The sequence below is a fragment of the Dermacentor silvarum genome, chromosome 3 (genome assembly GCF_013339745.2).
Source record: "Dermacentor silvarum isolate Dsil-2018 chromosome 3, BIME_Dsil_1.4, whole genome shotgun sequence".
Taxonomy (NCBI): domain Eukaryota; kingdom Metazoa; phylum Arthropoda; class Arachnida; order Ixodida; family Ixodidae; genus Dermacentor; species Dermacentor silvarum.
This window is the reverse complement of record NC_051156.1, coordinates 167671653-167693765: the sequence shown is the minus strand read 5'-3', so window position 1 is coordinate 167693765 and position 22113 is coordinate 167671653. Positions and strand designations below refer to the sequence as shown.

The 22113-nt window shown below is 47.4% G+C and overlaps 1 protein-coding gene across 2 annotated transcripts in view; it reads left to right on the top strand.

Moving 5' to 3' along the window:
• The window catches only part of LOC119446018 (E3 ubiquitin-protein ligase TRIM37-like), a 61812-nt gene that overhangs the window by 12998 nt on the left and 26701 nt on the right, over positions 1 to 22113 (top strand). For both annotated transcript variants that reach the window (XM_037710326.2, XM_049663822.1), the window contains exons 8-12: positions 7846 to 8023; positions 9420 to 9527; positions 15813 to 15873; positions 16836 to 17063; positions 21120 to 21223. In XM_037710326.2, coding sequence (XP_037566254.1) covers positions 7846 to 8023; positions 9420 to 9527; positions 15813 to 15873; positions 16836 to 17063; positions 21120 to 21223 — 679 coding nt within the window. The remainder of the gene's footprint in view (positions 1 to 7845; positions 8024 to 9419; positions 9528 to 15812; positions 15874 to 16835; positions 17064 to 21119; positions 21224 to 22113) is intronic.

The window sequence follows — 22113 nt, the reverse complement described above, 5'->3', positions numbered from 1 at the left end:
TACGGCAGCAGCGCAGAGGGAAGCAGCGGCGGAGGCACAGTCGGGCCAACGAAACTGCCACGCCCGCAAACGCTCGCTTCCCGATAACGGCAGAAAACGAAACTTCAGGGGGCGGCTAAAATAAGCTGGCGCCAGCACGGCGGCGGGCGCGCACGGAGATGTGCGCACGGAGTCGAAGGTGAGAGAGCAACGAGGGAGCTGAGAGGGAGGGCGAGGGGAGCCACCGAAGCGGCGGAGTTGACACGGCCAAATCCGCCTCCCTGCCGCCCTCCTCCCTCACCTTCGACGGTCTCCGCGCACACCCGTGTGCCGGCGCCGCCCGCTCGCTCCCTGAAGCTTCGTTTTCTGTCATTATCGGGAAGCGATCGTTAGCCGGTGTGGGCAGTTTCGTGGCCCGCACTTGCTATGCGCTTGCGCGCCGCAATATTTCACGACTCGCACTGTTCGTGCATCGTGCTATGGTGCACGAATACTTCAAAAATACGTCCTTTTAATTCGAACAAATTTTCGGGCCCCTTCGAGTTCGAATTATCGAGATTCGACAGTTTTAATTGTGTTTCGATGATACGAATTTCGGCTAATACGAATATTTTTCGTAACCCCGTGAGATTCGTATCATCGAGCTTTTACTGTAATGAAGTTTGCAGGGGCATAGCCAGGGGGGGGGCCTTATGTGGCTTCATCCCCTCCCTCAAACTTTTTCGCGCTGTAATGCGGTCATCGCCGACCAAAACAACCACTGGCGCCGGAATTCATTCCGGATTTTGTCTACAATGACCTTTTCACGCTCGAAAAGACATTTCGGCGCGAACATTGCAAACTCGGGCTGGATTTCATAGCAACGCCCATGCACCCGGAGTTGAATAACGCAAGGAGCTGCATTTGAGCACAAAGTTTCAAGGACATTTCGATGGCCAGCGGGCTCGTCGCGGCATCTCACGGTGGCCGCGGAATCTCTGGAGCATATGGATTTCAATTCCGAAAGTTTATAGCTATAATGTTTTCGTAAACTTTTGACGCGAAAGGGGCACTGACATTTCCAAAGTCGTGCTTTAGATTTTCAATTCTGGAACTTTGTGGGTTTAATGTTCTTATAAACTTCTGATGCCAAAGATGCATTGACTTTTCTAAAGTACAGTAGAACCCCTGCTGTTACGTTCCCGGGTGCTGCGTTTTCCCGGCTGTTACGTCATTTTCGGCCGGTCCCGGTACAGCTCCCATAGAACCCAATGCATTGGTAGCCCCGCTGTTACGTCACCACTCTGGGACCGTTTCCGCATCATGCTTTGCGAACTGCCACCCCGCGCTGGCCCGAGTGGCCATTTTGACTTTTCATGTCGCTTGGCTTGGTTGCTTGACGATGGCATTGGCCACCCAAAGGGCCGGGGGCAACACTTATGACGTATTTTCAGTTTCTGCCAGCAAAAGTATGGCCCTTGAGATTCGTATTTGATATCTAAAGATGGTGTCTATGACGCGTTGCGGCCCTAAAATTGGTTTTGGCTCATAGAGGTTCCGTATAAAGTCCAAAGGCGATAACGCCGTCGCCGCGCGCCGTATGCTGTATGTGTGAGTGAAAGCGTGCGAGGGGAGCCGACGATCGCGCCTAAATCTCACGCGCGAAAGAAAGAAAGAAGCAGGGAGGAAGCGCACCTTCTTCCCTTGCGCTCTAGGCGCCAGCGAGGGGGGAGGGACAGCGGACAGCGTTGTGCTCTGGCATCAACTACGTACTGCGCGGCGGCGCGCTGTGGCGCGGGCCGTATCTTGAAAGCGATCTACGTTGGGGGCAGAGTCTACGCAGTGTAGGTGCGTCGACGGCTCGTAGCTTTGTGCGTGCTATGTGTTCTCGGCACTCAGTTTGCGTTGAAGCGATAGACAACAGCACGAAGGTCACTTCGTTCGCTTCAGCAGCGGTGCTTAATTTATTCCTCATGCCAGCGTTTGACAACGCGTCTGCGTTCATCGAGTGTGATGTGTTCATGTTTGCCTGTGGGCGCTGACACCATGCTTGTTAATATAGTTAATAAGCGAATGTTTACATGTTTATACGGACGATAAAACTAATATTCTTACTTTGTATAGCTGTCTACTAATTTGCTATTGCAATCGATACTTCGGCTGTCGGGCGAAACTATGACTTTTTTTCTCACGTAACAATTAAAATAATATTGTGTGCAGTTCAACACTACTCCCATTTCTCAATTTTTCCTGTTTCCCGGCTCTTACGTTTTTTTTAACAGTCCCGTGAAAAACGTATCAGTGGGGTTCTACTGTAGTACATCAGACCATACAACAAGACAAGCCAGATCAACACACTATGAGACAAGTTGACAAAGCACACAGCGAGGTCCGATGAGACTAAGCGTTGAAGTGATTCATTTGTGCCGTCATGTCATAGAAAAGAATATCAACATTTTTTTCACCTGCACCGAAGCGTCCATGTCAAGACACTTAAGTCAGCAAAGGTAACTACAGTAAAACCCCGTTGATACGATCACGGCTGGTACGAATTTCGGTGCAATACGAATTCGTAACATTCCCCGGCCGAAATACATTGCTCTTAATACGAAAAACATAGGCTGTTACGAACGCGTTGCCGCACCGCTGCGGATCATACAAACGCGTGAGCAGCAGCAGCGGCGGTGGCGGCGGCGGCCGAGCCTGTGGAGCGACCAGCACAGACAAGCCGGCATAGCGGGATCTGGGCAGGATCCGTAGTCTCCAAGCAACCGGCTATGTCACACGGCTGCACAATCTCGCATTGGTCCCCACGTCGAGCGGACAGGACCACATCACAGCCTAGCTGATGCTTTTACCAGCGAGAAAGACGACGAGGGTCACTGCAGCAACGACGACCGTGGCAGCAGCCATGACCGCCAAAACTCGACGTGCTGGGGCATTCATTGGTGTGCGAAAACATTTGTGAGATCATGCACACGCACTTTTACGCCTTCCACAAGGCTATCGTTGATGATTTGGGCAAGAAGAAAACGCATACAGATAGTAGAGCCTCGTTGATAGGCTTTTCAAGGGACCGCGAAAAAAAATCAACAAAAAAAGTTGCAGTTTCGCCCGAAAGGCGAGGCAACAATTGCGATAGCAAATTTGTAGACAGCTGTACGAATTAAGGATAGTAGTTTTATCGGCTGTATAAACTTGTAAACATTTGCTTACGAACTAAATTAACAAGCATGGTGTCACGTGCACACAGGTAAACACGAACCCATCTTGCTCGATGACCGCGCAAGTTCGCCGAGTAAGGAAGCGCGGCAGCAGCAGCTGTCTCACGCTTCAGCGCAAACTAAGTGTAGAAAGCGCAGTGCATACTAAGGTATCCGGCACTAGGTGCCCTTTGTCAACATCGCAGATCGTTTTGAAGATGAGGCCTGCGCGGGTGCGGAGTTTGCACACGTCGCAGATAGTTTTCAAATTACGGCCATGCAGCGCCGGCAATGTGCCGGTCGCTTGTTCTAACGCACCGGTCACTTGTTGCAGCGTACAAGCTGGCTGCATCGCTAAATTTACGTGGCCGCCACATTCAAACGCAACGTAAGATGCAGGGAAATTACATATTGGGGAGGTATCAAGTGGAACTTAATACATGGAAGTAAATGTACAATGTAGGTTCGGACTGCGAAAACGCAACGTAGCTGCCGGGAAAACGCAGCAGTGACGAACGTATCAATGCGGTTCCACTATTAGGAATTTTTTCTGCAAAAAATTTTTTCTTGATTTTGTGTATGTTTTGATACAAATTTTGGGTGATACGAATATTTCACGCGGCCCCGCGAGATTCGTATCACCGAGGTTCTACTGTACGTTCTTATTAATTTTGCTACTTTGACTTCTGTTCGTAAGGACACATTGAGCCTCTTCAGTTTTCTTGTTCTCGCTTTCCGCGGGCTGCCAGAGCCAGCCAAAGTGCATCCGTTTTTCTCGTGTTGCCCCGACCACCGTGTGCGCGTTCGTTTTTTTTTTTTTTTCTGGTCGAGTGGATTTTGGCCTAGCAGCGTTTTGGACGCTTTCTGGTTAGCAGATGAGAAAAACAAACAATGGTTGCTCGCTGCCATCATTGTGGGGACTCGACGGATTGCAACGCGATCACTTGAGGGCATCACCTTCACTTCGATGTTATCGCAACCTCTCTGGAAAGTCTTTTGTCTCGTCGGTGTAGGATACCGAGCAGTATGTGTATGAGTCTCTGTTGACCAAGCGTCTCGCGTTATATTTAATATTCCTCCGGTAGCCACATTAGGTGCCCAAAGTAGGCATTTGATTGCGGCCGACATGCCTTCTTTTGTGTTTCTTTATTTCGGTGCCCCCGCAAAAAAGAAAAAAAATTGTTGCGGCATTGACATGAGTGCCGCCATTGACGACAAAGATGTGGTATAGCACGCCATAAAAAATGCCTGCAAGAATGCGACTGCTTCATTCTCCAAAATCTTTGCACAAGTATAGGAACTGTAAAAAAAAACTGGATGTGGAAATCACCAGCTGACGAGTCGGGTGTTCGACAGCAGTATCGTGGGAGTGTTGCATAAGAAAATGCCAAGAAATATTTCCGGAGAACTGTGTTCATTCCATTCATGCACCATGTATTAGCACAGTTACACCAACGGTTCGAAAAGCACAGGACAATTCTAAAGGACTTTTCTGCAATTGTACCTTCCGCAATACCACCAGTGCAAGATGATCGATAGAAAGGAGCAGTAAATGTCCTGGCCATTTTTGTGCAGGACATGGATGCGAAGGCTGCTTCGGGAGAACTGTGACAATGGTGGATAAAGTGGGCGAACAAAGCGGCGAGCCAGCCCCCCAGTACAGGGGCACATACCCTCTCTCATTGCGACTGCAGATTCTAGACACCCTTTCAGTGTCCATTACCAGCGCAGAGAGAACATTTTCAAGCATGAGATTACTAAAAAACTACTTGCGCTCTGCAATGTCTTAGGAACGCAAGGTTGGGCTGGTGCTTCTATACGCCCACAGAGGTGTTGACATCAACGTGTCCGAAGTCATTGACTGCTTCGCTAAACTTCCCCACCGAGTGAAGTTTGTCCTTTAGATTGCGAAGCAGCAAAAATCAATGCAAGTAAAAAGCTCTGTTCTATCGGGTCCATAAACACGTAATTATAAAAATGTATGACTCTTCATTAACCTTTAAAACCACAGAAATTTTTGCCGTTTATTGTAACTGTTAGCTTCGTGATCAAATCGACCGTCGTCAATTACGAGGACATCAATAACCAATTTTGACCGACCTTGCAAATTGAAAGCTTGGCCTACACGATGTTTCCCAACAAACGCACTCAGATATTGGGTAGTTCAACCTGCCAATATAGGCAATGCGTGCTTTTTCACGCTTCTTAGGCGACACGGGCCTGGACTCACGCTTGTGATAATCATCTGTGCAATGTGTCCTTGCACCTAGTTCCTCCCATTATCATCCCCCATTGTGACCCTCTTTCTTCCCCTCCTCCCCTTCTTTTACGTAGAGTAGCAGGCCAGATGCTCCATATTCCGGCCGAACTCTCTACTTTTTCACATCAATAAACTACTTCTTCAACTTGCCGCATCATCTGTGGCTTTCGTTACTCTTTTTCTTTCCTTTTTAGCTACCTGCTTTAACTTCTTTTTCGAACCAAACACCCTTCTGCCTAAACCACTGCCAAAAAACATGTGGCTGGCCTCCACGATGGAAAAAGAAAAGTGAGAGCAAGGACTCTCCACAAAACTCACGGGTCTAACCCAGAAGCAGCTTACGTAGATGCTGCCAAATACCCGACCAATAACAGCTACACAATCAGCATGGTCTCTATTCCTAACAACTGGGACTACGAGTCTCGTCTACGCACAGCATGCTCGCTCAGAGCGCCCAACGCAATTGAAGCCGAAGAGGTCGCCATCGCACTTGCAGCAACGGCAGGCTTCATCACAATTCTGAGCGACTCCAAGGCCGTCATCAGCAACTTCACTCATAGCATCGTAGCTCCTACACCGCTACGACTTCTTCACCCCCTTCTCTCTTCTCGTTCTCGCTTTCCCCCCGAGTATGGAAGTGGGGAGGGCGATGACGACGTAGAGGTTTTCACTTGCCCCATCGAACTCCTAGGGTCCCGGCACACGTGCGAGGATTCGTCCACCGCGTGGCGGGACAGGCCTCCGACCCGGAGGACTCGAATAGGGAACCTTTGACCTCATACAGTGACATCACCACCTACTATAGAATCTCGAGACGATCGAGACCACCACCTCACCCTAAATTGACCAAGTGTCAAGAAATAACCTGGCGTCGACTCCAGACGCATTCGTTTCCTTGCCCCCAGATCCTCTCCTACATATACCCGTAGCTAATCAACCCCCACTGTAAGCTATGTGGAAAGATCACCACTCTTAACCACCATATCTGGGACTGCTGGAAGGACCCTACCCCCCAATCTCTCATGGCCGCTCCCTCATCCCGGGCATGGAATAATATCCTTGCCGGGACCAGCCTGGAGGATCAGATCTGGGTTGTGGACAGAGCCGGGGAGGTGGCTGGCAGGCAAGACCTGACAGACTACCGCCCCCCTTGAATGACACCGTTTGTCGAATAAAGTTGTACCTACCTACCTATATCAGTTGAAAAGTTCTCAATGACGTTTTAGCAGGACTCAACACCAAAAGTTATCGGAAAGAAACTAGTTGTGCACTTCAAGGGTAAGATACGGGGCTTGGCCACTATGGAATTGATATGACTAAGCAAATAATGTTAACATGCAAAACGGCCATTGGCTCCCACTTAGTATTAGCTTTCCGTCACTATGGATGATAATGCAGTGGCCACAAAAGGATGTTGGTGGAGGCTCATTGAAAATACAGTTAAATTTTTCTTTGTTTAAACTTTTGTTCTAATTAATTCTTCTGGAGCAGTTTGATGGAAGTTAATTGGTCAAGAAAAGGATTTCACTGTTTTCTATGGGGAAAAAAAGTTTTGTTTGAGATAGTTGTTGATGACAGTATATGTTTGCGATTAAAAATTGCCACTTTGCAAATAGTGTTTTCAGACTGAGATAATGTGTTTCAAGTTTTTAGGGTTCTTAAAAATATCCAAAGAACTCTGCCACTTCGTAACATGTTGTTTTCATTTCAGCCATTGCGTTAAGGTAGATCTAAGTGCAAATAGATGCTAGATGTTTTGCCAAGGTGTCCACTGATACAGTGTTGATAGCAGCAGTAAGGTGGCCAGGGGACTTAGTCTCTTGTGCAACACACTACCAATTGTTTGTTCCTTGTGCACCTGAAAAATCTTGCCTGTCTATGCCACCACAGTGTTGCATAAGTTTGATATCATAAAACGTTTTGCTCTGTGTTATGGGCAGCTGAAGCCGTGCACTGCTGTCTCTTTAGCTTGAGGTAACCAACATTTATCATTGAAGGAATTCACAAGATTTTTCCTGCTTAAGAATGTGTAGGGGGCCTGTTTGGACTTCCAAATGAGGTTACACCAGGTGGTATTGAACTAACTGTAATGGGGTTCTACTGTAGCAATGCATCACTGGGCACACAGCTTAAGTCGGCTGTGAAAGCTGCTTAACATGTGTGAAATTAAAACGTGGTGCAATGTGTAGCCTCTTAAATAGGGTCGCACGGATGTTTGATGTACGTGTGGGGTGTCCCATTCTGTGGTAGATAGAAAGTAACCGGGAACAGAGTCATTGTATGGCGACAGTACTGTTGGTACGAGGACTGCGGTCTCAAAACTTGAAAAAGAATTGAAGCTGGTCTGTCAGTGCAGCAGTTTTTTTTTTTTGTTGGTTGGTGAGGTTGACAGAAACACCGCATGTGCACCCTTGTGCCCTGTAGGTACGAGTACCGTGTGGAGATGAGCCACCAGGGAGGTGACCCCAGCAAGAACATAGTGCGCGAGTTTGCCTCGGACTTTGAGGTGGGCGAGTGCTGGGGCTACAACCGCTTCTTCCGTCTCGACCTCCTCGCCTCTGAGGGCTACCTCAGCGGGGACACCCTTCTTCTGCGCTTTGAGGTGTGTGCTTCACTTTCTTCGGCAGAGTATCTGGTGACGGTTTCCACTGAGCATATACGGTGAAACCTCGTTAATACGTACCCGCCTAAAAATACTAATGGTTAAAACGTATTCGCGACGAATCCCCAACCCAGTCTCCATGGAGCCTGACGGGTTGGCTGACCGCTTAAGCCGTAGTGGCTTACCGTATGCCTACCAGTTACATTGATTCACGGTGTGGCTTATGCCACGCTGTGCCACAAAAGATTTGTGTTTTCGGAAAGCGCAGGGGCTGGTCTACGAATCATTCTGGCTTTGGCATGAGTACAGATATGTCTCTACGGATATTCAACAGAAATGCGTGGAGGCGTGGTGGCAGCCTCGGCAAAGAATACATATAACCACCGATGGGTATGCCAGCATGACTTATCGCCACCAACTCTATCACAATAAGCATATTTAACTATCTGCTTGACAGCGCATCTGTAGTAGTGCATTGCGCCATTGTAAGCATACTGCCTGCTTTTAAATAAGAACTGGCTAGCAATATTTGATGACCCAGTTCTTTATGGCGCAAGGGGAAGCTAATGCATGGATGTGTTTATGCATACAGCGGTTACTTCAAAAAGCATGTGGAAATTTTGTAAGCAGAATTTTTGAACAGAGCAAAATAGACTATGATATTGAGATACTTGTTTTCAAAACAGGCTGCGCTCAGCAACTTCCATGATCCAGTGCAGAGCAGTTTATTTTCCACTGGCAAACTTATAGTACATTCGTCTGGTTGCTTTCAAGCACTCTAGAGTGGTCTCGTGATGTGGTTTATATTTGACTAATTGAAATCGAGTGCTCTGAACGCATTCGTTTGGCTTACTCGAAGTGCTCGAAGGTGCTCGCACATATGGTAAAAGAATATTGTCTACAAGTTACCATCCAAACTTTTCAGCATACACAGCGCTTCCCTGCATCGCTGCTGCTGCACACCTGCACTGTTGATTTTGAACTTGTCATTTTTGACAACTTATTTGGTATCTACTTGATTTAAATTTGAGCCATTTGTATAATGTCCATTGTGAAATCATTTCCTTGTGTTTAGGCAGCTTTAGCGGAGAACTTATGGCCCATTCCGATCAGACCGGTCTTTGCTGATAAGTTGCACACAGCTGCCCAGCCAGAGCACTAAAGCGTGTGAGCCCTGCGCAGCACATCCTGATAAGTGGCCCTGGGAGATGCTCGCGTGACTGCTAGAGACTGTCAAAAATAAAGTGAAATCAACGCAGTTTTCTGCAGCCAGCTGAGTGCCTGAAATTTGTGTGGAGCGAAGCATAAGCGATGCTCTCGTAAAGTTGTCTTATTGTATATAGACGTTATAGAAGTGGTGGGCTTCTCATCACCATGTCTTCCGTGTGTTGTGTAGGTGCGGCCTCCCACCTTCTTCCACAAGTGCCGGGACCAGCAGTGGTACCTGGCACAGCTGCAGGCGCAGCAGACCCAGCTGTTGCAGCAGGTGCAGCAGCTCAAGGAGGTGTGTGTTTTCTCCCTGGCGCTTATCTCGTTGAGTGTGCTAAGATTCTGGCATCCTGTTCGCTTTATAGTCGAGCCTGGTTAGGCCCACTCTGAGAGAGGAGCACTCTGGAAGTAGTGCTGAATGATTGGTTGCTCAACTTCTCATTCAGCTACTAATTGTGCTGATCGGTAAAAGTCGTGTGGGATAGAATAAGTTGAGCCTTTTGCGCATTTTTATGGGGATGGCTTGCATGTTCAGGCTGTCGGTCTTGCATGATAGCTAAATGTTGGATGTGGTTCTCATCATTAATCACTGTGAATGCATGCATATAATAATAATAATATTAGAAGTTTATTGAATTTAATTTCACATAAATATTTACAAGGTTTGCATAAATATGTTTGAACCCATAGTCAGAGGCTAGTTCGAGGCCCAGTCCAATAATGTGACGGGGATCAAGAGTAAGCAAAAATAAGGGTTAATGTATTTACAAGATATATACAGGGTGAAGCTACCGCCAAAGGACTTGGTTGAGCACCTTCTTCAGTGTGCAGGAACGGCCTGTAACATATGAGCTCCGCTGGCTCGAGCGCCGTCTTGGCACTTTGGGAAGCGAAGGTTTGTTGCCAGAGAAGTGGGGTTTTTAGCAGAAGACTTGCACGACATCCCTAGAAGGTGTGGAAGATGATGAGCTACCATCCAATGTGGCAATCTCATATGTGGTCTGGAGTAGCGGCACAGAAGCTTCGAAGACAGACCAACGTGGTGGCAAGGCATAGAAAGGAGGCCTGGAGAGAAGTGAACAGTTCTGCGGTGGCTGTTGTAGCGGGCATGTTATTCAGCTATGAACATAGGTCGGAAAACTCAGACTTGCAGTGACTGGCGAGGCTGAGTCTGAGAGAGCCCGAGTGAGTCCTAGGGGCGCGAGTCTGATTGCGTTAAGGTGGCCCAAGTGGGCGTGAATTTGAGTCTGAGTGTGTCGAGGTGAGTCCGAGAGGGCACAAGTTAAGTCGCAATGGAGTCCAGCTTAGTCCAAGTAGGCATGAGTCTGAGTCAGATTTAGTGGAGGCGAGTCTTGAGTATGTGTGAGTTGGAGTTTGAGTCAGAGTGAACTGTAGATAGCGTGGATCTGCGTGATATTAAGTATGTCTGAACTGCAGTCATTCCATGTGTGTTTGAGTTCACAAAACATGGGAGAATGATTATGCATGATCTTGAGGCAACCTAGGTTTGTGTCCAGGAGCGGTGTTTGTTGGAAAGAATGAGCTTGCGTGTGGACGTGCAAACAGTGGACTATGTCCAATAAATCAAAATTTTGAAATGTAAGGGGCCAGAATGTGTTGAATATTCTACTTTTGTGAAGTATGCGCTTTAGCTAGGATTATAGTTGCTAAGCTAGTCGCCGTTGAGTGTGCTTTTTGTACACCTTTGTTCAGCCTCTGTGGTATAGTCATGGGCAGGTGTACTCCTCATGAGTAGTCAAATTAACGCCAAATCACTCATGCTCATTTCATGAGTGCGAGTGTAAGTACAAACAAGAGTGAAGCGATGAATGAATGGACACCAGTGTAAATATGAGTGACTGTTTGTGAGTGCGAATTGCTGCGAGTCTCACTGAGTGCACGGGAGTGTGAACTTGAGTGATTGTCACTGAGTGGACATGAGTATGAGGGCTAGTTAGTGGCGGTGAATGTGAGTTGACGTATGAATTAGGGGTGTGTGAATACCAAATAGATTTTAATTCAGATATTGAATATTGTAAAAGTTTTCACAAAGCTTGATGTTTACAAATATTGGGCAGGAAAATATGGTGCTGCACATGCTTGAAAGATTCCTAGCATTACACAACATGAATCTAGCAAGTAATCAGTAACTTATGTACGTAGAAATTAAGATATACTGTACGGTCTACAGCAGCAGTCTGTGAAAAATTAATCAAGAAGATTAAGTGTGGTGTTGCGGATGTTGTGGCACGTGGCACATAACATCCGCTGTATGATCGTGGAGGTATATGAACTTCGCCGCCGTTCCTTGACTCGGCTGGCTTGTGGCCTCTGAGAATACAGCTGTGCCAATGCGACTTCGAAGGCCACGCCCAGCGGCGCCTGCCTGCGCGGCACGCCACAGAGAAAAATAGAAGTGGATTCACTAATTTCTTGCACTGCCACGCGTAGCCGCGTGGCGCAGCTCGCGCAGACAGGCTTCCGCACCTAGGCGCTGCCTCTGAGATTGCACGGGGAACTCGCAAAGGCCATGCTCAGCTGTGCCTGCCTGTGCGGTGCGTAGCATTGAAGAGAGGTTAGTGGAGAAGTGCGATAGTGAGCCACTGCCCTGCATCCCTGGGGTGGTATTCTCGGGCGATCACTTTTGGAGATACCGTATTTACTCAATTGTAACGTGACCGCGATTGTAACGCGAGGGCTGATTTTTCATTGCATCCACCAAGAAAAAATAAAACCACGAAAGTAGCGCGAGCGGTGACTTTTAGTTGCGTCCAGCAAAAACAAAAAAAAAAGAAGAAACCCGCTAAGTAACGCGAGACCACCGGCTGCATGAAAGAGTCGGTTTCGCCCGAAAGGCGAAGCATCAATTGCGATAGGAAATTAGTACAGAGCTATACGGAGTAAGGACAGTAGTTTTATCGGCTGTATAAACTTGGACAGATTCGCTTACTAACTGAATTAACAAACATAGTGTCAGCATGCACAAGCAAACATGAATAAATCACACTCGATGACCGCGCACAACCGCTCTCAAAACGCTAGCGTGAGCAAGTGCACCAGCAGCAGCGAGCGAAGGTTCGTGCAGTCTATCGCTTGAATGAAAACTGAGCGGCGAAAGCACAGCGCGTACAAAGGTAAGAGTCGTGGGGAGATCGCTTTCAGGATACGGTGTGCGTGACAGCCCGTAGTCGCGCGAAAGTACAAGTACGCTGTTGGTGGAAGAGTCGAAGCTGCGCCCCCTCCCTCCCGCACTGCCTTCCGGCTTCCCTCCTTTCGCGTAGGAGATTGAGTAGCCAGTTGCCCTTGCGCCCGGTGGCAAGATACGCATTTGGTGCCACAGCTAAATGTCGCCTCCGCTCCCTCCCTCCCATTCCCCCACGACCTTTCGCGCGACGGAAGGCTGCGTTTAGTCTCCGCCGTGCATTCGCTCTCCGTGAACGCGCGCGTCCCTTGCGCGCTTTCACTCGCACATTTCACTTGTTGATTAGAATTAGGTGCATCATTGAACTTTTTGGATGGTATTCGATTGTAACGCGAGGATCGACTTCAGGTAGCAAAAATCTGGAAAAAAACTCGTGTTACAATCGAGTAAATACGGCAGTTTCAGTTCCGTGTGATCTTGTGTGACTTGGCTCCGAATGCAATAGCTTATATGAGTGACAGCGTGTCTGGCATTGCACCAAGTTTGATGTCTTCACACAGTGTTGAGAACACTGTCAGTTGTATACTTCGGTGCGTCTGGTGCCCAGTCACCTGAAATCTCGTGAAATCTCGTACCTCCGACACTGATCAAATGAAAATATAGCCCCTGGATGATGGTGTCACCGTGACACAGTTCTTGCTGGTTAGCAGATTAAATGCAGCTGCTATTCTTTATACTGTGTCCCACATTGTCAGGCTCTGTCACGCAGCTGTCTCATTTACGACAAAGGGCCAGCACGCTTGATATGTAAGACAGATAAGGCTTCATAGATATTTCTGCATGTGATGCAGATTCTTTTTCTTTAGACTCTTTCAACCAACAGGTTTGCCAAACAAAGCGTGCAACTTCTCTTTGCAAACATGCCAACTTCCATTTTCATCTTCATGGTTCTCAAGCCAAACCCTCACCGTCCCATGTCGATAAAATAATACTGGTTGTAGAATTCCATCAATTGTTCTTACTCGCATGTTCATACTGTACCACCAACCAATCTTTCATGTCGTCATCATCAGTCCCGCGGTTTTTTCCTGGAACTCTTGGCTAAGAATGGCCAATTACCATCGCCAAGGAGGGAACCACCTCGACCGCCTTTGTGGGAAAAGACAAGAGACAACCGCGGTGGAGCTCCATTGCATCGAATTGGTACCCCAGACCTCCATCAAAGTGTGACGGGGATCAAAAGCAGGCAAAACTAAGGGAAAATGAATTAACAGAATATATACAGGGAAAAGCTACAGCCAAAGCTGGCAGACGAACAACGCAAGCGCTTTTTCAGTTATCCCCTTCGTCTTGCTGAGCCCCTTCTTCAGTGCACAGAAATGACCTGTAATAATAATAGTAATAGTAATAATAATTGATGGGGTCTTATTTCCCGAAACTACTGTAGCGGAGGACTACAGATTAGCTTTGACCACCTGAGCCAACTCCGGAGTCTTCTACTGTGCTGCGTTGCTTGGGATGTGAGACCCTATCACTCAATCACTTACTCAATCGTTGCGATTACTCATTGAGCTTTCAATGTCATATGGCTTCAAGAAGGTTAATGTAATAATCTACTGGGTCATTAGAAACCAGAAAGACACACTCGCATACTGTCCATAATTACCATGCTGGTGGAGATGCTGTACCGGTGGTGCATGCAGACAGTAGCACCAGATTTCCCTCTAGTATATTGTAGTGAAACTCTACAGCATGCCTGCCATCTCGCCTGAATTTTCTGTAAGCTGCATAAATTTGGACTCATTTTAGAATTTTTATGATGGTTGCATCAAGTTTCACAAGGAATAGATTCTGTTTGCGAAGAACTCTGGTTTCTAAATCTTCCATTGGAAGAGTTAAGTTTCCCTCCGTGGTGGTGGGGGTGCCGCTGTTCGAGTTCAGGCCGTTGCTCGTCCGTCGCTCCTGATGGCACCCTTGTTGATCCGGGCTCCTAGCCCTCAATCTTCCGTTCGTTGTCAGGCTACACGTTGCATACAAGGCTCGCAACAACTCCTCTGTATGTACAGGTTTATTTACATATGTACATTTCGCCAACAGCTTGCGGAGTCATCGACTCCAGCTCTCTCATCGCTATCCCATCGCTCTCCCCCAAAACATCGCCGAATTCCCCGTTTTAAGCCATTCGGTTCACACAAGAATTCTCTTCTCCGCCCCTCGGCATTGTAGGCCGGACAACTCTAACAATCACAAGCAGTTTTACAAGCACACAACTGTCACGAACCAATGGTTATCTCAAATCAGCCCAACAGTTTTCTTTCAGTCACTCCTATTGGTTCATTTCGCTCTTTCCCGTTTTCCTCTGGCCAATCCTTACATTGTAGTTTCACTTCAAAGCAAACACGAACAGATCAAAATAAACAAACCAGTAACAACAAACAGCAACAACAAAGTACACCAACAAAAGCCAGGAAATGAATTTCCCTTCCATTTTGAATCCGCTTGTTACCCGGCCCATGCACTCGAGCAAGCTGCAAACTAGAGGATGCGCCGTGTAATTGCTTGAACACAGGCGGCGGCCTGCTCTACGCGACGAAGACCACCTGAGCGACGCGACTCCCATCTGTCCATTAGCCCTACAAGGAGTGCTGCCGGCGCGTGCCCTTTTATCCTTTGTCCTGCTCCCCCGACACCGGGGGCGACAACAGTGACGATCGGCAAGTGAAATGTTTGTCGGCACCCGTTTGCCGCGGTTGACGCTTTGAAGCATCCTGCACATGTGGTACATGACCATCGGCTCAGCGACCCCTGCCACCCCGCTCTAAACGGCCTATCTTGCGAGCCGATAGCGCGCGGCACTCCCCGGGCCTATGCACACATATGGAAACGTTTCTGTAACGTCCTCCTAGTTAGTTTTCATGCATACAAGTAAAATATCCAAGTAAAGGTCGTCGAACTTAACAGGAAGGCTGTTGGTGAAAGGATGCCACATGGGTACTTGCTTCGAGCAAATTTATAGAGAAGTTCCTGAAGCAGGTGAAATTGGCAACAGCAAATTTGTGAGAATTTGTGAACTGCAATCCAGAAACCTTGTTTTGTTTGTCAGTCTCTGCTGTTCCAAGTCTGCTGCGACTTGTGTGCTTCATCTTGAGCTAAGTCATCAGCAAAGTGCATATGTATCTCGCAAAACGTATTTGACAGATTGCTGCTTGATTTTCACTGATGTTATGGTTCACATGTTGGCAGGTATGCTGTGGACGCATCAAGGAGTGCAGTGCAGATGGCATGTGTGCTGAACTCCTTGAACAAGCTCAGAATTCGCTGCCACATGCCACTGTTTTTCTTTTCTTATTTTAGTGGTTCATTCTTTTAACGTACTTGTGAAAGAAAGGTGTAGTTTGCAATTTTTCTGAAGCAATCTTTTTTTTTACCTTTCTTTAGAGGCTGGCTGCTGAAGTGGCAAAGAATGAGGCAAGCTCCTACACTTCGGAGAATGCCGCTGGTGAGCTATTCTTGTGCTTACTTGAAGCAGGACCCATCGCCTTTGGTACAAAAATAAAAGGTTATTGCAGTGGGGAAAAAAAAAGGAGGGGGCATCTTGTGCATTACCCAGGTTTGGTACTACAGTTTTCCAGGTTGCGCTTTTCTCATTGGTAATGAAAACAGTTGCATGTTTTCAGGAGGTGATGTCGTAGCTATCTATCAACAGTAGCAATAAACAGAAAAATGCTCTTTGTGAGGAGGTTGGGGGTGCATGATGAGGGACAGCTGTTTTTCAGGAACACCATGGCTGCCTCACTCGGGGTGGGGGCTTAATTTAAACTATTCTGCGGCAAGAGTGGAACCATCGGCAGTCGTCATTCCCAGAGGTTACATGCCACATGCCACTGTTTTTCTTTTCTTATCTTAGTGGTTCATTCTTTTAACGTACTTGTGAAAGAAAGGTGTAGTATCGACCGAGCATAGTGCTGGGGCAGACTCTTTAACATAATGTTTTGCACGACTAGCACCCAAAAATGTCGGCATCTGTGTCCTGCAAGGAACCTGGAATTTTGCTTAGGCACTGTGCCAGCTATGATGTCGCTTGTAGACGTCAATGTGTCCGTTGCTACTTTTGGAAATCTCGCAAGAGTGAATGTATCCCCGGAACTGATCATCCAAGAAGCAGCACCTCTGCTTAGCTTTGGTGACCTGTCAAGAACTGGCAGGTTCAGGATGACTCAGCTGATGGCAGTGCTGTTTGTAGGATTAGAGTGCAAGCCTCAAGCAGTGCACTGTACTTCATTTCTGAGTGAAAATTGTGCAAAGATTATTAAGCTATTATAGTGGAATTTTTGAGGTGTGGTTCTGAAATAAAAAATAAAAAAAAGGAAAAGTGGATGTGGATGTGTTTATGGCAGCTTTCACATCGTCTAGATGTTAGTTGCATCCTTCATCATGTTTCCTCCCGTTCCCCACGAGCAGAACAACCGGGCAGCATGGCCGAGTGTGCTGGTCCGAGTCGGGCGGCGGAGCCAGATTCACCCCAGTCGGACCTCCTCCCTGCGAGCCCCCAGCGACAGCTGGACATCTCCCTTGGGCCCACGGCTGCCAGTAGTAGCAGTGGTAGCCTGGAGCAGCGGATTGCAGCCAACCTGGCTGCATCAGTGGACACACTTACTGCAGAACTTTTGCGCTCCGGTCCGCAGAAAGGTTAGTTCAGGTACTTGGGGCGGCATTGTTAAACAGGCTTTGCACTCTTGTTTTACAGCGAAGCTGTATATGGCTAGGAGAAGAGCAAAATTTGTTCGTCCGATGTGCACAGAAATATGAATAGTGCAGAAAGGGTCCAAGCACAATGGCACATACCCCTGTGGACTCCAGGTGGTGGGCTCCAGGACCTGTAACGAGCCCTTGAACTACACTTGTCACATGTAAAAGAGAAAGAAAGGCGCGTCATTGTCTGCGCCATCAGTGATGTCGCTCTCTCCATCGCAGCCGAGTGTGCGTGCAGCAGTTTCTCTCTGACTTCAACGTGGGTAGGCCACACATCGTACAAACTCCCAAACAGCAGGCAGCTTACAGCAGCACCGTGAGAGAGCTTGTGTTTGCTGTGCTGATGCTGCAGTCTGGGCAAAAGAACAGGCCCGGGTGGCCAGGCACAAGCAGCAACTGTCTACCGAGTACGTCCGGCAGCCTACCAAGCCGTCGTTTAATGAACTGTCGGGATTAACCCTGTGATAAACACTGGGGCCGCACGTTTCAGCTTTGCTGGTTAACCATCTGTACGGAGTGCTTGGGCGGTGACTTTAATTTTAGAAATTCATTGACAAAGGTCATCATGATCATCGACCTATTTACGAGGTGTGTTCAAAAAGAAACCGAACTTTTGAAATAACACGCCAACCGGCAGAGGGAGAACGCTGCGGCTACTGAGCACATGTAGCGGTAGGTTTAGACAACAAACTGCCATTTGCCGCGTTTCGCTCTGACCGTTAGTTGACGAGCTACAGCCGCTGAAGTGAGCACATGAACAAGCTGTTCTTCGGATTGGTGCCAAAGTGACAATGAAGGAATTGGAAGAACAGCGTGTGTTTGTGAAGTTCTTCTACAAACTTGGGAAAACTTTCACAGAGACATTTCAGTTGCTTAGCCAAGCATATGGGGAGGACTGTATGAGTCGCGTGCAGTGCTATGATTGGTTCAAACGTTTTGAAGACTGAAGAATGTCAGTCGGTGACGATCCCTAGCCTGGACGACCTTCCACATCCACAGATGATGACCACGTCGTGAGAGTTCGAACTGTGATTCGTGGAAATTGTCGTTTGACTGTTTGAGAAGTCGCTGACAAAGTGTGTATCAGCGTAGGATCATGTCATGAAATTTTGAGTGACAGACTTGGGATGCGTCGTGTCAGTGCAAAATTCGTGCCACGTTTGTTGACTGACGAACAGTAGCAGACGCGTGTTGAAATCAGCCAGGAACTGCTTGCCGCTGCCAATGACAATGAAAACTTTAAGAACATCATAACAGGCGATGAGACATGGGTTTATGGCTATGATGTTGAAACGAAAGTGCAGTCATCGTAGTGGGTGGCCAAAGGTTCTCCTCATCCAAAAAAAGCATGCGTGAGTCTGTCAAAAATGAAGGTGATGTTGGTTGTGTGTTTTGACCGCAAAGGCATTGTCCATCAGGAATTTGCGCCACATGGTGTGACGGTAAACAAAGAAGTTTACCATGGAATCCTAGCACGTTTGAGAGATTCTGGGTGCAGTAAGAGGCCTGAATTGTGGGAAATCAGGCCTGGATGTTGCATCATGACAATGCCCCGGCTCACGCGTCGCTCCTTGTCTGCAGCTATTTAGCGAAACGCCACACTTCTGTTGTGTCCCACCCACCATATTCTCCGGACCTAGTCCCAGCAGACTTTTTTCTATTCCCCAAGCTGAAAACCACCTTGAAAGGACGTCGTTTCCAAACCGTAGAGAAGATCCAGGACAATGCGGGAAGAGACCTGTGCGCCATTCCAGGACGCTTTCCAAAAATGGAAGAAAAGATGGGAAGAGTGCATTGCCAGTAGAGGAGATTACTTCGAAGAGGACAGCACTTACAGTGCTTTACCATAAGCAGTAAAGGTGTTACAGCAAAAGTTCGGTTTCCTTTTGAACACACCTCGTATGTCCAATGCAGGATGGTGTCTCCCAGCAATCACTTCCCTGTGCCAGCTGACCACATCCTATGACTGTATATGACTGTGTATTTCATTACACCACCTAATTCTCTGCCATCCTCGGCTGTGCTTCCCTTCTCCAGGCACCCATTCAGTAATTCTAATAGACCACTGTTTATATACCCTATGCATTACATGTCCTGCCCAGCTCCATTTTTCCCTCTTAAGTCTACTAGAATATCGGCTATCCCCATTTGCTCTCTAATCTTGACTGCTGTCTTCCTGTCTTTTAGTGTCATGCCTATTATTTTTCGTTTCATCGCTTGTTGCGCAGTCCTTACAAGCTTATTTGATAATCTCCAACTTTCTACCCCATGTGTTGATGCCCATCAAACGCAATGATGTACACTTTTATTTCCAAGATAGTGGTGAGCTACCAGTCATAACTTGGTGTGTGAAAGAGCCTGCTGTATGCTCTCCAACCCATTGTTAAACATTTTGTAAGTTTCCTTCCTATGATCAGGGTCTCGTGTGAGTAGTTGGCCTAAGTAAACATACCCTTGCGCAAATTTTAGAGGCTGGCTGTCAATAGCAAGTCCTCATTTTCTTGACAAAGGAACTCAAGACAAAAGAATAAAGCTAATGGCTTTTCGCATAAAGCTGCGACTGAATAAACTTGCGATAGAACGTTCAGGTCTCTCTTGCATATGAGTCCCGTCGACGCATGTGCTCTTGCTCATTCAATCACCGCTCCAGGTGTGTGTTGATGAGGCTGCGCTAGCAAGGCGCAGATACCATGGGCCTAAGTGTTATCCGAGGCCTTTTTAAACACTTCACTATATCTGATGCAGCTCCTTTGCTATAATTGATGCCTTTGCAAGCGTAGGCGTCACTATATCCAGTGCTGTCGTTTCCTATAAACTGTGGTCTTTTCAGACACTTCCATTTTGTCCAAAATAAGTACACTCGAACCTTTATGTAATGAATGCAGGTGCTGTGAAGTGCCAGGCATAACGAAGTTAATCTAGATTGTTTCTTGCCAATACCAGAGTGTGACAAATATGTACCTCTAAGGAATAATTGAATAACAAAGGTGTTCCTGTGTCAGATGCAACTTTGTTGTGACAAGGTTTGACTGTGCTGCTATACTATCCGCCACATCCGAAGGCTTATTTCTACTGCACTGGCTTTGTTCTCTGCATCTCTGTTTGGTCCTTTGTGGCGCATTGGTCTCACCACTGATGCATAAAAGCATTGTGAAATTCCCTCGTACAAACTTCACTGTAATACCCGAATTTCCTTGTAGCCAGGTTCAAAGCGAAGGGCTGTGCAGTGTAGGTCATACCTTCGAACAAAAGTCTAACTGGTTGGGCTATGTAAGTCTGCACTTTCCTTCCCCTAATTGCTGGTTTTATACTCGGGCTGCAGTGAAAGTCGGCAATTCTTGTGCCTGTCAGGTTCCAAAAGAGTGCATATCAACAAAGACATGTAGGAGACTCAAAAAGCATGCATGCTAAAGCGCATGTTAACGAACCCCAGGTGGTCAAAATTAAACTGGAGCCCTCCACTACGGCATGCGTCATAATCAGAACTGGTTCTGGCACGTAAAACCCCAGCAAGAAGGAAGAACACACTAGCAGCAGGCATGAGTATCCATAACCAGCCCTTATGTGTCTTGGTGGTTGCTTTGTGAATTAGTGCTTTTACTCCGTTAAACAGAATTTATTTTTGTAAAAACCACACGTGGCACCTTATTATAGCAAAAATTGCTTCTGTTAGTTGCATCCTGTGCTGTTAGATTGCAAGGTATCTCTTGTATCTTGCCCGTGTAAATTTTCTGTCATACACATGCGCACACGCTCGAGACAACAAATACCCCGAGTTTCTGTTATTTAATTGTTCTCATTGTGCTTTAAAATATGTGCATGACTTTCCAGCTCTGAAGAAACCGTCTAGCAGCCATTTTCTTACGTTCATGACAGAGTGAGTGACCGGTGATGCAAAATGATTCCTCGATTATTACGGTATTGCAACCATTAATAGCTTGCTGCTGATTTAGCAAGATGTGATCATTGCCACTGTTTCCGATCACCTTGCAGATGTGTCCTGCCGTACCAAATCGGTGTCTGCCAGGCATAAGTGGGCATCGCGGGGCCTTGGAGACTCGTGCGATGCTGACTCCTCGGGAACCGAGAGCAGTGAGGTAGGTCTAGTCATGTCCTGATTTCCTGCTTGAGGCAGTTGCTTCACGTGTGCACCTTCACCGCTGAGTGTACCCCAGAAATTACTTCTGTTTATTGCATCTGCTTGTGTTTTGTTGGACAGTTTCAGTGAGTCGATGTGACAACAGCAATTTGTGGACCTGAACAGATGCAGCCCTGTAGTGCTGAGGTTGCAGTGCTGAGCCTTGTTGTAAACTTTGTGCATAGACCTTCTTATCTCAGATGGGGGAGTGACACTTAAAAGTTTATGAAACACACTCGAACCTCGTTATAACGAAACAGGATATAATAAAATAGTGGATATAACAAAGTAAATGAAATTCCCCTTGAAATTCCTAGAGAGATGCCTGTATTTAAAGCCTCACTTTAACGAAGTGAAATTGTCCTGCCAATGGATATAACAAACTATATTCGTCTCTAAAACCAAAAAATACCCGACCGTCACAGGCTGAATACATCGCTTTCCGTGGGGCTCATGACCCGTTCGCCGCAGCAGTTCGAAAATCTCGCGTCACCGCGTTGAATAAGCCGTCGAGCAACACTGGTCTTTTGCACCACCGCGCGTAGCTGCGCTCAAGAGGCACAAGCAGCAGCTCGCTATCGCAAATCTCCACTGACCTGCGTCTGTGGCTGTGCACACCGAGTCGTGTTGCGTGGCTATGCACAGCAGCGCAAAAGATTAGGGCAATCACTTCTACTGCCCGTCTGCGTGTGCGGCGCGGTGCACACGCTGGCGCAGCTGCAGCACGCCGCTGGGCGTGACTTCTGAGATCTCCCCGGTGCAATCTCGGGGGTCACGAGCAAGCCTGGGCGAGTCGGACCATGCAGCGTGGCTGCGCACGGCTGTGCAAAAGATTAGTGTATTCACTTA